The sequence below is a fragment of the Oryzias latipes genome, chromosome 15 (assembly GCF_053564925.1).
Source record: "Oryzias latipes strain Hd-rR chromosome 15, Olatipes_Hd-rR_3.1".
NCBI classification, from domain to species: Eukaryota; Metazoa; Chordata; class Actinopteri; order Beloniformes; family Adrianichthyidae; genus Oryzias; species Oryzias latipes.
The window spans coordinates 22176663-22191417 of NC_136251.1; the positions used below are offsets into that span (position 1 = coordinate 22176663).

Sequence of the window (14755 nt, forward strand, 5' to 3'; positions counted from 1 at the left end):
ACACTGAAAATCTGAGGAAAGAAATCACTTTTTGCTTGAGGACATCACAATATGACATATGGATGTTCATTATAATAGAACTACCAAGACGTACAGTATTTTGGAGTTATTGAATAGAGTTGCGGGTGCAGCTCAGCAGATTTAAAGGGGATTACCTGGAAATAAAGAAATAAATAGTGTGATTCTGTTTGCAGCTAATTAGAAAATCTGCTTTTGCACGAGAGACTGACTCTCCTTAGAAAGGAACACTCATTTTACAGCAATGATCTTACCTTGCAGCTTAATGACTTGTTGAATTTTTACAGCCACTGAAGTATAATGTGAAACAATCTCCTTAATCTCTTGAAATAAACTCAGGGGGAAAAGCAAATCTAAAGTCAAAGCATATTTTTTACCAACTACAAATGTCAATAAATGTTATAGCCATTAGAGTGTTTCACTGAATCATCATAGTTGATTGGAAATTCATAGCTTCCCACTAAAACCCCCAAATTCTCTATAAAATGATAATAAAGACATCTGTACCATAGTGTTTTGTTATTTTGACCAGTAAAATCTTCATTTTTTAACTTATATCTTACACTCAACTAAAGAAATCGTTTTTCTTTCTCCAGAAATGTCTTTTTTTGAGTATTAGTTTTGGCCACCAGATGGCAGCATTGTACACAGTTTAGAAGAGCTACATGGCATAAAAAGAGACTTTGGTATACTTTTAAGGTAAAATACATTTGACCGAAGAATCACACAGTTAAAAATAATTCATAACGAGAAAGAACTTCATTTTATTCATTGCTTTTTCCAGGTTATTTCTAAAGCAGCAAGTTTCCATTAAAACAATGTACACACCCAGTTCATAATGCCATAAAGATCTTGGACGTTTCAGTTAAAATAACAGCAAGAAAATTAAAATTCAGTTTTATAAAGACAAGAGAAGAATAAAAAGGCACTTTCACATTATAAAAACAATACACCTATAAAGGTAGCTGTTGTATGCAGTGATAAAACTACAAAGTTCTTTTCTTTCAGGTTTAATACAAAAACAGTTCTATAATTGTCATGTTAAAATGCTATATAAAAAGTGACAAGTACATAGATTTGTTTCTGTTCCTTCAAAATATGAAAAGACATTATGATTTTCCATTCTTGGAATGTGCTTCTAAACATATATCATACAAAATAAAAAATAATCTCAGGTTTAACTTATTAAATATTAAGTTATTATGCATAAAAAAATAATAATGGGTTTAGATACTGCATCATTGTATTGGAATGTTAAAATACTTTTAGTTCTTAGGATTTCTGAAATTTTTAGAACACAGATGATTCATTCTCCACAGAAATGAATTGTTTATGAAAAGTAAAGTTCATTCTATTTATAAAGAGTAAGTGACTTAAAGAAGGAAAAAAGAGTGTAAATATTCCAATCCATTAAGAGCTAAGTATTTTTTTTAAGTTATGCTGGTTGTCTTGAGAGCTGAACATCAGTTACTTGTTCTTCTGTAGAGAAGTATAGTACTCCACCAACACCTTCCATGCTTTAGGGGCCATGAAACCATCAGGGGGGTTCTCTCCAGTGCGAGCCAAGTTCCTCATCTTGGTTCCAGAGATGAACTCAAACTCAGCATTACTAAAACGAAAACAGGATCATTAGTCGTCTAATCAAAAACCCAGCCAAGGCCGGAAAGCCCCCCTTCAGAAAAATACACTTCATTTCTGTTTATGAGGCCAGCAGGAAATTCATAGTTTTGAAATATTTACAATAATTGAATTATAACCCTTTTATATTTCCGTACATAACAATCGAAACTTATTATTTTTTCGTTTGACATCAGCAAATAAAAGTTCCTTTCAAAATAAAACACTTCCTGTGTTTAATAAGCTCCGTCTACTTAAAAAAATGCAATAGTCAAACAAGATTTTTTTTTATCATTTAGAGCACCTTCATCCATTTCTCCTTTTACTATTGAATATAAAGATAATATGTGTGTAGAATCTTTTTTTTTATTTTTTAAACATAAATGATATTACTTTAAGAACTTTGCGTCTAAACAGCAACTAGACGATCAAAATATGAGCTGTAAGTTTATCCTAAAACTAATAGATTCAACTTTTTACCATCAATTATCTGACATGTTAAAAATCTAATACAAGAAAACTCGACTAAAACTACAAATTAGTTATTTATTCAAATCTTTAGCATTTTTTTTCAAAACTAAAGACAATTGAGGGATAAAAAAGCTGCATGGGGCTCTGGGGCCTTAGGTTGCAGATCCCTGAGCAAGGACTACAACATTTTCAAAAGGCTAATTTGTAAAAAAATAAAATAAAAAATAAAAAATCTTTAACCACTCACCGTTCTGGGGAGTAAAAGTCCATAGCCTTCTTGGCCTTGTTGTACGCAGCGACTCTAAAGGGGATGATCTCCACCGAGGTGAGGCCAGGAGCCATGGTGAGAACTTTCCCTCCATGGGTGGGCTCATACAAGTCTTTCTTTGTCTCTGGGTGGGGCATGCCTGCAGGGTCCCGGCCTACGATGTAAAAGTTGGCTCCAGCGATCATCCTGGCTCTACAGTGCCACTGAACCTGGAAGACACACATTCATCCACATGGTGAGGTTTGTACTGACGGACCTTGGCTGCAGAGTGACCTCGCGCTCCTCACCTCTGTCGGTCCAGCGTACATCATAGGAGAAGGGAAGATGGCGACGATGGTGTTGGCCGGGTCCAGGACCCCCTCCTCCAGGACGGCGGCATGCTGCTTCATCCTCCACTCCAGAGGTACGTCATCATCTTTGGTCCAACCTCCGAGCGGGTGAAGGAGAAGGACAGGGTTTTTGTAGCCTCGCTCCAGCAGGCGGCGCTTAGTGTCTTGCATGAGCAAGGCGTGACCGTTGTGGACCGGATTACGCAGTTGGAAAGCAAATATGGCATCTGACGAGAAGCAAAGTGAACACAACAGAGTTATTCATCATCGTAGCGGCATTTTGAACTGTTGTTGTTATTAATTTAGCTGTCATAGGGTGTGGTAGTCTTTACTATGTGTCACAGGCAAACAAAACATGCTACACCTATCTTTCTCTTATCATAATACGGGCATGTGGTTTTTTTTTTTCTTACTGGCAGGTAAAAAAAAAGGAAACAAAAAAAACAGAGAAATATTAAACCAGTTCAAACATTTCCTTTTTGAGAAAATGATTTTTTTTTAAATAAATGTGACTAATAATTGATTAAGCTTAAGATGGCTTCGTTTCGGAGGGATTTTAGTAAAAAACAAAAAAAGGAAAAAAGCTCTTTTGTCACTTTTACTCAAATAAAAGACGTGAATGTTTTAATGATGTTACGTCTTTTCACTGGCTGCATGATGCAGTATTTGCTCAACGTTAGATGCATAGAGCAAAACACGTCTTCACCTATGAATTTCGTAACCCTTGTGCCATCCTAGGCACTTTAACATTGGGAGTTGGGTCATCTAGACCCACTAGACAGCGCTGAACCTTTTTTCTTCAATGATTTCTGATCTTCATTGGTGTCCATGGATTACATGAAATCTTTCCACCTTTATCCACCTTTGTCATGGTAGGGAGAACACGTCAATGTAAGGGTGGGGTCATTTTGACCCCAAAAGATAGCACAAGGTTAAAATCACACTCATGGGAGTTGTATAGTTTATTGAACTAAATAAATTAGTCCATATTAATATACTAGCGGATAAATTTGTGAAAATAATCCTATTCAATAAAATAAAAAAGAATTGCAGAAGATTTCATAGATCTTTTGTTTCTTTTACAATGATTAAAGGAAGGGTTGTGAAGGATTGTACATTAGTGATGTTGCTTTAGAGCAGGAGAGTCTATAACATGTCCTATCGCTTTTTAGGCTATGAAGGTGGTGATTTATTTGAAGCACGCAACATTTGAGGATTGGCACTGTCTCCTGGGAGTGGATAGAAACGGCCCTCTTTGTCTTGTAAAACCGGTTGGTGTTAGAAAAAAGGGAGCAGTGGTAACTCGTCGCTGTGGTCATGGGTGAAAGAAAAAAGAACATGCCTTCAACATGTGACTTTAAAAGGAAATGTGCTTCTTTTAAAGACATATATTTTCTTTTTTTTAGAGTCAAAGATACAAAAACGACATAAATCTCAGAGCATAACTGAATCATAAACAAGAATCATTGCACCTCTATTAGAAAATAAAACAACAGAAGTTCTTTACAAATAAAGAAAAATCTTTCATCTTGTCATCTCAAAGTTATTCAGAGCAAATTGAGACATATCTGTTCATCTTCTATCAGAAGGATATGACTCCACTCCACAGACACAACCTTGCGTTACTATATTTCAAAATCAGGTCCTTTGCAAAGACTCGGAAAAACAAACAAGTCCATAGCTAAACAACCTGCTTGTTTTAATAAATGACTCAACGGCTGCTTTGCATATTTTCTGGTAGATAATAATCTACGAAATCACATGCAGTCACGCACAGTGGGACAGAGTAAAAAAAGACTGTTTGCATGTTCAGTTTTCCTCATTTTATATGACGGTTTCTCCTGTTGGCGCATCAAGCTGCGTTCAGAATAACACAGCTCTTTTTGCGGTTCCCGTAAAGCGCCCGGGTTAGATGAGGACGATTAAGAAGGGTTAATGACCGAAAAAGCAAATGTGAAGAGAAATATTAAACCGATCTCACTAGTTAAGACACTAAACATTAGCCAGAGAAATGCTTGCGTCAGGCTGAATGCATGTCCTCAGTCTTGCTGTGATCAAATGACATTTGGAGATGTGAACCTATGACTGTGGAAGCAAAGTTACTGCTGGACGTAATAGATATTTGGGGAATTATTTAACTCTGTATTACCACAGGACTAAAACCACAACAACTTTTTAAAAATCTTTTTTTACTAGAAAGTTTCGTTTAATTTATTAAAAAAATATATGTCGATTAAAATTAGTGCCATACTCTTTACTGATCATAATCATTAATCACTTTGCTACAAGCTCTCCATTTTGATACTAATTCTTTAATAAGTAATAGTAATTTCTGGACTAACTGAATGCATTTAATTAGAAGTTAGGAACTAGAATATGACAATAATGTCAAAATAAAAAAAAAGTAAAATAGTAAAGTACAGCAAAATAGAGGTGGAATTGTATAAATTCATTTCCTACCACTCCTTTTCAAGCAATAACCGATAATAAAAATGTTTTCGACAATTTTTTAATTTAATGGATTTGCTGTGTTATGTCTAAATATGTCCATTATGATTAAGAGTAATTATAATGTCATCATTTACATGTGCATGTGGATGTATTTTTATGAATATGTATCTTTTTAACTTGCATCCCCCCCCCCCCCAATCAAATAATGACTTATCATCTTAAGTTAGATATCTATATGCATAGATATGGCTTTTGTTTGTCCCCTTTAGTGTTTTTTTTATTTTGATACAACATGCTTACATAGACTTTCTATTGGAATCGGTCACATGACTTTCTTGGGCTCAGTATGAACAGCATTAAGGTTATCAGCTATTCTTTTGTCCATGCCTGCTAATAATGTTCAGTCGCTGTTTTAAAAGACTGCTCCTAGAATATGCTGACTCATCCTTTTGTGTGCCCTGATCATAGCGTATTAGTGAGCCTTTCTAACCTGATCCCATGTCTTTGAACTTTCGCTTGAGCTCCTTGGGAGTGAGGCGGTAGTGGTCGAGTCCGTCGTTCCACTTGATTCTCTCCAGGACCTCCAAGTCGCCGCCGACCAGCCAGTCACCTCCCTCCATTACCATCTGTACACCCAAATAAATCCTCAGTACTTTTGTGAGCTGACTGAATTGTGTGCTGGGGACACAAATTACCTTGATGTAGGGGTGCTGTGGACAGGTGGTGCCCCACTGTCTGGCGCAGCGCTCCTCCTTACGGTGCTCGTAAAACTCTGGGTTTCGGAGGATGGCCACTCGTGAGCCCTGGTACTCCAGAGCTACAGCGGCGTGGCCGTCCAGCTCCTGCTTGGTCTCCATGGTCACGGGGAGCACGATGGGAATAGACATGTTGATGGCTCCACCTGCAATGGAGCAGGAAAAGCGATAAGTACTCATTTATATGAATTTCAAAAAAACTATGGAGGTGCTTTGTTGTGCGCTAAAACCAGAAATTTTTAATAATTTGAAATGAAAAAGAAACACTTGCAATATGATTTTATCATCTGTCAGTTTAACCCGTTAAACCACTATTATTAGATCAACACCGGCAGAAGGCAGTTCACCTGGCTGTAAAAACCACAGAGATTACAAAGTGATTGTCTCACCATCCAATAAGTTGCCAAAGTGCATAACCTGGAGGAACTCCCTCTCCCTCATGAAGCCTTTTAAAGGACTGGCCCAGCCTTCAGCTAAGACCTGAACCCACTGTAGATCCAACTGTTGACAGAGAGAAAAAAAAAGAGAATTACTTATTTATTTATTTATTCGTTTATTTAACAGGGACAGTGCACATTAAAGGCATGGCTGCAATGGGCCAGAATTAGCCCAAAGGCTATTTTTCATCTGTATTGTCAAATCGTCAACCTAAAATGTGCAAAGCATGAATTAAATACATTAATAGAAATTATGCATGTACCATAGACAATCATTTAAAACACATAGAATGGGCGCACAGTGAGAAACACAAAAACAAATACAAAAGACACAAAGATGACAGATCAGACAAGGAGGGGCAGGCATTAAAATAGTTCAAAGTCGACATGTTTGTTCTGATATGAACCAGTTTTTTAGCTGCTTTTTAAACAGAGTGTATGAGGTGAGGTCTCTAATAATGTGAGGAACTGAGTTCCACTCTTGTGCTGCTCCTACGGAGAAGGCTGAAGGCTCTTCTCCGTAGAGGAACTATACAGTCTTGACGTACTGACCCTCTTGTCATCTTTGGAAGAATGATCTTATTTGGACAAACTGACTGAGTGGAGGGGATGACAGTCCATTGATGATTTTATAAAACAGGCATAGTTTTGTATACTTAGTGATGTTCTGCCTCTTAACAGTTTGTGTTTTTGTAAAATGTCACAGTAATGATGTCATAAAGGTTTTTTATCCAGTATTTTAATTTTTTGTAAAGTGACTCCAGAGGTTTTAATGCTGATTTGTTTGCCTGCGACCAGGTAGTGAGGCAGTATGTCATGTGGGATAAGATCATTGCATTCATGAATATTGTAGCAGCTTGCAGTGACAGATTTGCCCTAATAAATCTAAAATTAGACATGTTAAACTTAATACGGTTACATATTTTCTGGATTTGAGATTTAAAATTGAAATTTGTATCAATTAAAATGCCAAGATATTCGAATTTTTCAACAACTTCTATTTTCTTTCCTGCCACAAAAACATCAGCCAGAACATTTTCACGGTTTTTCTTGGTAAAGAACATTGCAACTGTTTTGTTTACATTGAGACTTAAACTCGACTGTTCCAACCATGCTGCAACATGTCCCATCGTTCTGGTGAGATTCTCTGCCACCTCAGATGTGTTTTTGCCATGTGCATAAATGACAGTATCATCAGCATACATCTGAATGAAGACATTTAAACAAACAGAAGGGAGGTCATTAATGTAGAGAGAGAAAAGTAGAGGCCCTAGAATGGAACCTTGCGGGACACCTGTAGAGATATGGAGAGAAGGGGAATGATGATGATTTATCCTGACTGACCGAGATCTATTTGATAAATTTCCATTTTATAGTTTTCAATGAGAAATTGAATTTGGTTAGTTCAGTCAGTAGTTTTTTATGATTTATTGTGTCAAAAGCTTTAGGAAATCAGAATAATAATTAAGCAATTGTTGTAATTCTAATTTAAAGACCCATTCCAACAAATAATAATGTTTTGGGTGTTTTTAACGTGTCTTTGTGGCATTTATTCTCATGATGGAGGACACATATTAATTTGCATTTCTGAGTATTTTCTTGATTTAAATTGTTGTGAAACAGGAGCAGATAACAAAATTACGTTGGAAAAAGCAGTGACATAGGTACTAAAATCAGCTTCCTGCTCCGCTCCATTCTAAGGCATCAGCTTGTAGACAACGTCTTCGTTTTCCTCAAACCTGTACGGCTGGACACCTCCAATGCTCGCCATTTTTGTTGCACCAGTATTGTTAGGTTGAGGTTATCACTGGAAATGAGGGCGAGATTAGAGCTCACAACTTTGAGGCAAATTTAAAATGAATTCTTGCCACTCTGCAGAAACTATGTCCTAGAAAACAGCACAGGTTTTTTGGTTTAGCCTAAAAACGGCATCATCATAATCAAAGGATCACTGGGAGCGTTTTTACAATAGATCAAAGATGATTGGAGTGGGACTTTAAACCGAAAAACTGCTGCCAATTGACCTGATTGGTCTGTAAACGTTTCTTTTGCCGCTTCAAGAAGTAGCAGCAGATGGGAAGTTAATGAGGTGGAGAATGTAATCTGGAGCAGCCCTTTGCTCCTAAACAAGCCAAGGGATGAGTTACCTTGGTGATGCTAATGGTGGGCAGACTGTTTGCATCAGCCACGGCGAGACTCAGCTTGTTCTCGGGGACAAAGAGCTCGTTCACCTCCTCCATGATCTCCCCTGGAACAATATTCTGCACAAAGAGAGATTCATATCTTTAAAAGGTCGGATTTATTTGTTTCTCATGTCAAATGAAACACTTTACAACTGCTCAGTCATTAACATTCACAAGAGTCAAAACACTTGTTCCTTCGTGAAACTGCTAACATGAAAGATTTTCCTATTTATTACAGGATTTTGAGCTTTCAATCAGTTTTATTTCTATTCAGGAATCAAAGGATTTGTTAACTTTTTTGTTGTTGGTTTAGTTTTTTTCTTGCATCCCCCCCCTACTGCCTCCTGTGTAGTTATTAACCTGTGACTCAACAGGCGATCTAAACAGCGTAGGAATCAAAAGTCACTCTAAAGAGCAAACTACCACTATGGGCTTCCTGTTCTTGGTGTATTGGGATTATATTTGGACATTCTTTGTGTTGCACTCTTACGACAAACCATTTTACATTGCAATATACTGGTGAAAAGTACATTTTTGTGCATTTTGGTCCAAAAAATGTATTCATAAGAATCTTAAACCACTGCTGTTGAAAGATGAGCTTTAAAAATCTAAAAAGGTGAAGAGGTTTTGCAATTTTTCTGAGAACTTTAAAGGAATTTCATAGAAATTAGCTGTGCTAAAGTTAACCAAGAAGGGATTATTTTGTACTTTTTTTGTGTTCTGGGATTAAGCGCATCATTTGTCTTTAAAGACTCGATAGGGCTTTTGTTTTGTATGATAAGGCGGTGCTCACTCTGTGTGAAGGTCATGCACAGTTTTTAATCCACCTGAACTGAGACAAAACGCTCAGATAACAATGACTAAGTGACACTTGCTGCAACTGGAGGAAAAGCCACTCAGCTTCAAAGCTGACAATGACTTTGCAGAATCTAAACTCCTACTTACTTTTGATTGGTACACTCATCAAGATACTTCGTATCAGAGATATCATCTTGTGTTTCGCAATTTTTCTTTTCCTTTTGTCAAACTGCAGACAACTCCCAAAAGCTGCTCTATCACAAGATCACCATGGTTTTGTAGTGTAATGCTTCCTCAAGTCCAAACATGACCTTCAAGTATAACATGTACAGTTCTAGAATGGCAGTTTTATAAATACAAACTGGGCACTTGGGGCGATTTCATCATGTCGCTCTCCGGTTAGATAACAAGGCTGTAAAAGCCATGTTAGCTTGTTTCCTTTATCAGAAACCCTTTCGCTTGCCAGGGGTAAAGGCCTGATGACAGAAGCAGCCACACTTTTCATTTGCATTTGAAATGGTAGATGTAAACACGTCGTATTCTGACAAATTAAGCCTTGACTTTGTTTGGTCTGTAGTCGTTGCAGTCAAAAGTCATGTAGTTGACCCGATAAAAGCTTCTCCTCTAGCCAAATCGGGGAAAATGATACCGGTTTTGATATTTTGCAGAGAAAGTGATGGATTACATGGGATCTTCATGAGAATTTCAAATGTCACGTCAGTTTTCTTAACACAAATAGCCTATTATTCTACATAAAATAGGCTTTAGGTTTGATATTTACTCAAACAGGAGCCCTTGATTCATGTTAAAGTTGAGCCGTGTGGTTAAAAACTAATATTTGCTCTGCAAATAGCTTGTCCAGAGAAACTTCAAATGTCACAATGGAAACCTAAATGAGACGCAACTTGCATCCTGTTTCCAACCCCGGCATTGCAAACCCATTGTCCGACGTACCTGCTCCCTAAGCAGTTCCAATATTTGCTGGAGACATTCGTTTACGGAGAGCTCTCCAGTTTTCAGAACAAGCTCCGGTGCCTCTGGACGCTCGTAATTTGAGTCAATCCCTGTGAATCCTGGAGACAAACACAAGATTGTTTCATAAAACTGCATTTACAGTACTTACAGAAGCACCTCTGTTTGCTCACAGCGCTGTGTTAGTAGGAAAACACTTGAAGAAAGCTTGTTTTGAGCCACATAGCCAAACGAACCCTTAATCTCTCCAGCACGGGCCTTCTTGTAAAGTCCTTTAACGTCCCTGCTTTCACACACTTCAAGAGTAGCGTGGACAAACACTTCAAAAAATGGCAGCCCCGAACTCTGATGGATCCTCCTCGCCTCACTGCGATCCTGCGGAGGAATACAGCCATTTTTTAACTCGCCACATGTCAAACTCAGAAGTTCTTTCAGATGTAGATGATACTTTCATCGCACAGTTTCGGACCTGTGCAAAAGGAGAGATGAAGCTGGTGATGCACACGAGGCCAGCATCAGCAAACAGTTTGGCCACCTCAGCAACACGCCGGATGTTTTCCTCACGATCTTCAGAGGAAAAGCCCAGATTCTTGTTCAAACCGTGACGAATGTTGTCTCCGTCCAGCGAGTAGCAAGGGATGGCGTGGGATACTAGATACTCCTCCAGAGCAAAACTGATTGTAGTCTTTCCAGCACCAGACAAGCCTAGCGGGTACATTAAACCAATCCGTTTAAACTTTTGCAAACTTACATCTAATTGGCTCATAAATACTGATAGACAGCAAAATATGGAGCCAAATTATAACAAAAAAAGAGAATTTTGTTGAGTAAATTTACCAGTGAGCCAGATGGTGCAGCCCCTGAATCCCCCTCGGGTGCCCACTACTTGCCCCCTCTTGCTCCGGCTCACATGGTGGGCCTGGTACACCACATTGGTCGCCCGGTTGAGATCCTGAAACAGCAGAAAAGTGACTCAGAAGAAGTTTTTCCATGAGCTCAGTAACCCAGAGGCCATCCTCCAACAGGGAAAAAAAAAAAGAAAAAATCCCCAAAACACTCCAACGTGAAAAAAAATCCTTTTGTCCATTTGGAATACTAACATGTGGACAGAAATGTAAATATTGTTATTTGTTTACAGATTTGCATGGTCTGCAGAAGGACAAAGGCAGGACGTTGCACATGCATGTCCCACAGCGCATTACCGAAGTTTGAGCGGGTTTGACAACTCTGCTTTTATGTCAGAGCTGACATATTAAACCAGGGTGTGGAGAACGGGTGTTTTACAAGGAAAGGGTTATTGAGTGGTGACGGGGTGGAGGGAGGGAGAAAACCGGCTGGACAATGTTCCCCTGTGTGCTGCCAGCTGAATCCGTGATGATGTGGCACTGCTCATGCACGATTCGTCCCCATCCCTCTTCCTCCTCCGTACATCCTTCATACAGAGCTGGAGGAGCCCCGCCTTCAATATTCGCACGGGTTAGTCACCATTGTCTAACTGGAAAAAGATGAAATAATCTACTGGAACTCATTAATTGCCCAATTGCGTCAGACATGAAATCGTATATTTCTAATGGTTGTTTTGGTAAATATTACAATTTTTTATGTTTCAAGCACTCAAAGCTGTATTTGAAAGTGTTTGTGGAAGTTTATTTATAATAAATCATAATACATGTTTCTCTAATCTTCTCTAAAGAAAAAGAACAGATAAAAGTAAAAATATAGAGCAAACTTTGACACCACGGCTGCCGTATCTCCAGTTTTTATCTTTCTCCAAATGTTCAACAGAGCTTCTGCTCAACAGGATGGACGGATAAAAAAGACTGTTTTTCATAAAAATGGAAAACATATCTCATTCTTGGAGCCAAGGAGCATCAAGTTAACCGTTTAAGATACCAATGCAGACATACAAGTTTTTGACCTCATTTTGTAAGATTTATGTTTATTTTTCACAATAAAACCAAGAAAATTCAAGTTTTAAAACTATTTTATTAAGGGAAAACACATCTCTGCCTAGGAGCCAAGGAATATCAAGTTAATTGCTTAAGATGCCGACATATGGGTTTTTGACCCATTTTGTAAGATTTAGGTTTCTTTTTCACATTTCAAGCGATAAAATTCACGTTTTAGGAAACCTTTCTATTAATTAATAAAAGCGGAAGCATATCCCTGCCTTGGAGGCAAGGAGTATTAAGTTAATTCTTTAAGATGCAGATGTGAAGATTTCGGACATCATGTTTTAAGATTAAGTTATATTTTTCACAATAAAAGCAATAAAATTCAAGCTTTTAAAAAGCTTTTCTTTTAAGCAAAAACATTTCTCTGACATGGAGCCAAGGAGTATCAAGTCAATGCAAACATCTTTTTTTAAAACTTCCTTTTGTAAGATTTAGGTTTATTTTTCACTATAAAAGCAATAAAACGTTTTTGATTTTTAGAAAAGCAAAAGCATATCTCTGACTTGGAGCTAAGGAGTATCAAGTTAATCGTTTAAGACAACAGTCCAGACATATTGGTTTTTGACCTAATTTTATAAGATATAGGTTTATTTTTCTCAATAAGACTGATAAAATTATATCCATTTAAAACATTTTTTTAAGTTAAAGCAAAAACATATATCTGACGTAGAGTCAATGAGTATCAAGTTCGTTTAAGATGCACACATATAGGTTTTGACCTCATATTGTAAGATTTAGATTTATTTTTCAAAATAAAAGCAGCATTTTTCTTTTTTTATAGGTAAAAGTCAAAGCTTATATATATGCTTTAAAATACAAAAACTGTTAGTTTTTTATTCGAAACCATTATAGATTCTTGCTTTTTGGGAACTCTAAGTGTTGCCTTCGACTTTCTGCAGTCGCAGAAGATGCTGGTGGATGCAGGCGGTTTCAAATTTACAGTTTGTCCTAACACCCTGTTGGGATCTGACTGCTGGCGCCATTCCAGCGTAGTTTTCCGTCTCACAGTAACTTCTTTCACTCCTCAACAAGACCCCTTATGTTAGAGGGCCGAGTCCACCTGGACACGTCTCTCTGCCACAACCGACCCATTCAAAGACGCAGCGACTCCGGAGCCATCACACCTGGAGGAAGGCTCAGCGCGATCAAGTGACGGCGACTGACCTCAAGTGTTCAAAAATGTTCCCTTTTCTGCATCAATGCTAAGTCAAGGCACACGCGTTAGTCGGTGTTATTACTGCGTAATGACGCGAAATGTCTCTTTTTTTTCAAATAAACTTTGAGAGGCGGCGCGCAAACAATCGCTGCACCAGAGTGCCAAGAAGTTGAAGTTTCGGTTACCCCGTTATCTTCTGATTTGCTCACCGTACGAAGCTTTTTCACTCCGGACATGTTGCTGGGGGTTAACGCCGGGTTAACGCTGCGGGACACCGGGCTCGGAGCTCTTCTCACGGGCAGGCCTGTGCTGTGCGCTCCCTGGAATTGTTGGCACCGAAAAGTTTTGCACGGAGAACGAGGCGATTTGAGATTTTTAAAGGGACTTTCAAGACACGTAGCATTCGACTGGCCCTTCCCCGGGTCCTCCCTCTTCGTCCGACGTGCAAATACATTTACATAATTGGTCGTGTAGGAGCCAATGCCGAGGCGGGACGGAGAACCAAGACAGGCTCGGTGCTGTGGGACCCGAACCGGAGTCAGCGTGCAGAGGCAGCGATGACTCAGATCCAGTCCACAATGAGGTCTTCCGGCGCAAACTAAAGGAAGCTGAGATGCTGAGTCAGCATTTTCTTCAACTTTTCTTCCCCTTTTCTTCACATCTCCGTTTGAGAAACTGATGACTTGTGATTAGGGTTTTTTTTTAAGCTTCAGCATTAGAAGTGGAATACCAAAAACTGCATTGTTTTAGGTCACGTGATTAGGATTTGAAATATAAACCCTACTCAAAACTCACTGCAATGAAAATTATGTTTTTTAACATGTTCTTGTGGTATTATTCTCGTGATGATTAAAAAAAACAACTAAAATTGCCTTTCTGAGTATTTCTTTATTCAAATTGTTGGGAATCAGAAGCTTGATTGAACTTGAAAATCCAGTTGGAAAAAAGCCTGTGGCAGTGAGTTGGGGCGCTACACTCGGGGGGCCTGCTCCGCTCCATTCTGATGCATCCACTAGCAGACAAATTCTTCTATTACCGTCTTGGTTTTCTTTCATTCGGGCTGACATCTGGCTTTGAACTGTACGGTTGGATAGCTCCAATAGTTTTCGCACTTTTTGTTGCACCGATAATGTAAGTTTTTTTGGGTGTGAGGGGCTGAAAGCTCGTGAGAAAGAGGGTAAATCCTGTACGTGACCGTGTACCTCGTCTCTGCTCCTACACTAAGCTGTGGTTCCTACCTCTGACTCGTCTCGCGCCCCCAGCAGTCCCCCAACTCATCTGGATGAACCCCATCTGGATGTAGTTGTAGAGTTAGATAAGCTAATTCTTCTGGTACATCGCATGT

At 38.6% G+C, this 14755-nt stretch overlaps 1 protein-coding gene across 1 annotated transcript; it reads right to left on the bottom strand.

Moving 5' to 3' along the window:
• Nucleotides 1–758: 758 nt before the first annotated feature.
• LOC101171603 (bifunctional 3'-phosphoadenosine 5'-phosphosulfate synthase 2) lies at nt 759–13985 on the bottom strand. Its single transcript, XM_004077092.5, has 12 exons — nt 13620–13985; nt 11137–11251; nt 10769–11004; nt 10536–10674; nt 10282–10400; nt 8494–8607; nt 6299–6410; nt 5850–6055; nt 5645–5780; nt 2662–2930; nt 2354–2583; nt 759–1627 (listed from the first exon to the last, which is right to left on the bottom strand). Exons 1-12 carry the CDS (start codon nt 13644–13646, stop codon nt 1486–1488), a joined length of 1845 nt encoding a protein of 614 aa, XP_004077140.1. The 5' UTR covers nt 13647–13985; the 3' UTR covers nt 759–1485.
• Between the last annotated feature and the right edge of the window lie 770 nt (nt 13986–14755).

Excerpts from the sequence above, each read along its gene's own strand:
- LOC101171603 (XM_004077092.5), bottom strand. The coding sequence starts at position 13,646 with ATGTCCGGAGTGAAAAAGCTTCGTACG. Across the intron at positions 2,931-5,644 it reads GTTCAAAGACATGGGATCAG|ATGCCATATTTGCTTTCCAA; the intron begins GTTAGAAAGGCT and ends GCTTCTCGTCAG. Across the intron at positions 2,584-2,661 it reads TGTACGCTGGACCGACAGAG|GTTCAGTGGCACTGTAGAGC; the intron begins GTGAGGAGCGCG and ends TGTGTCTTCCAG.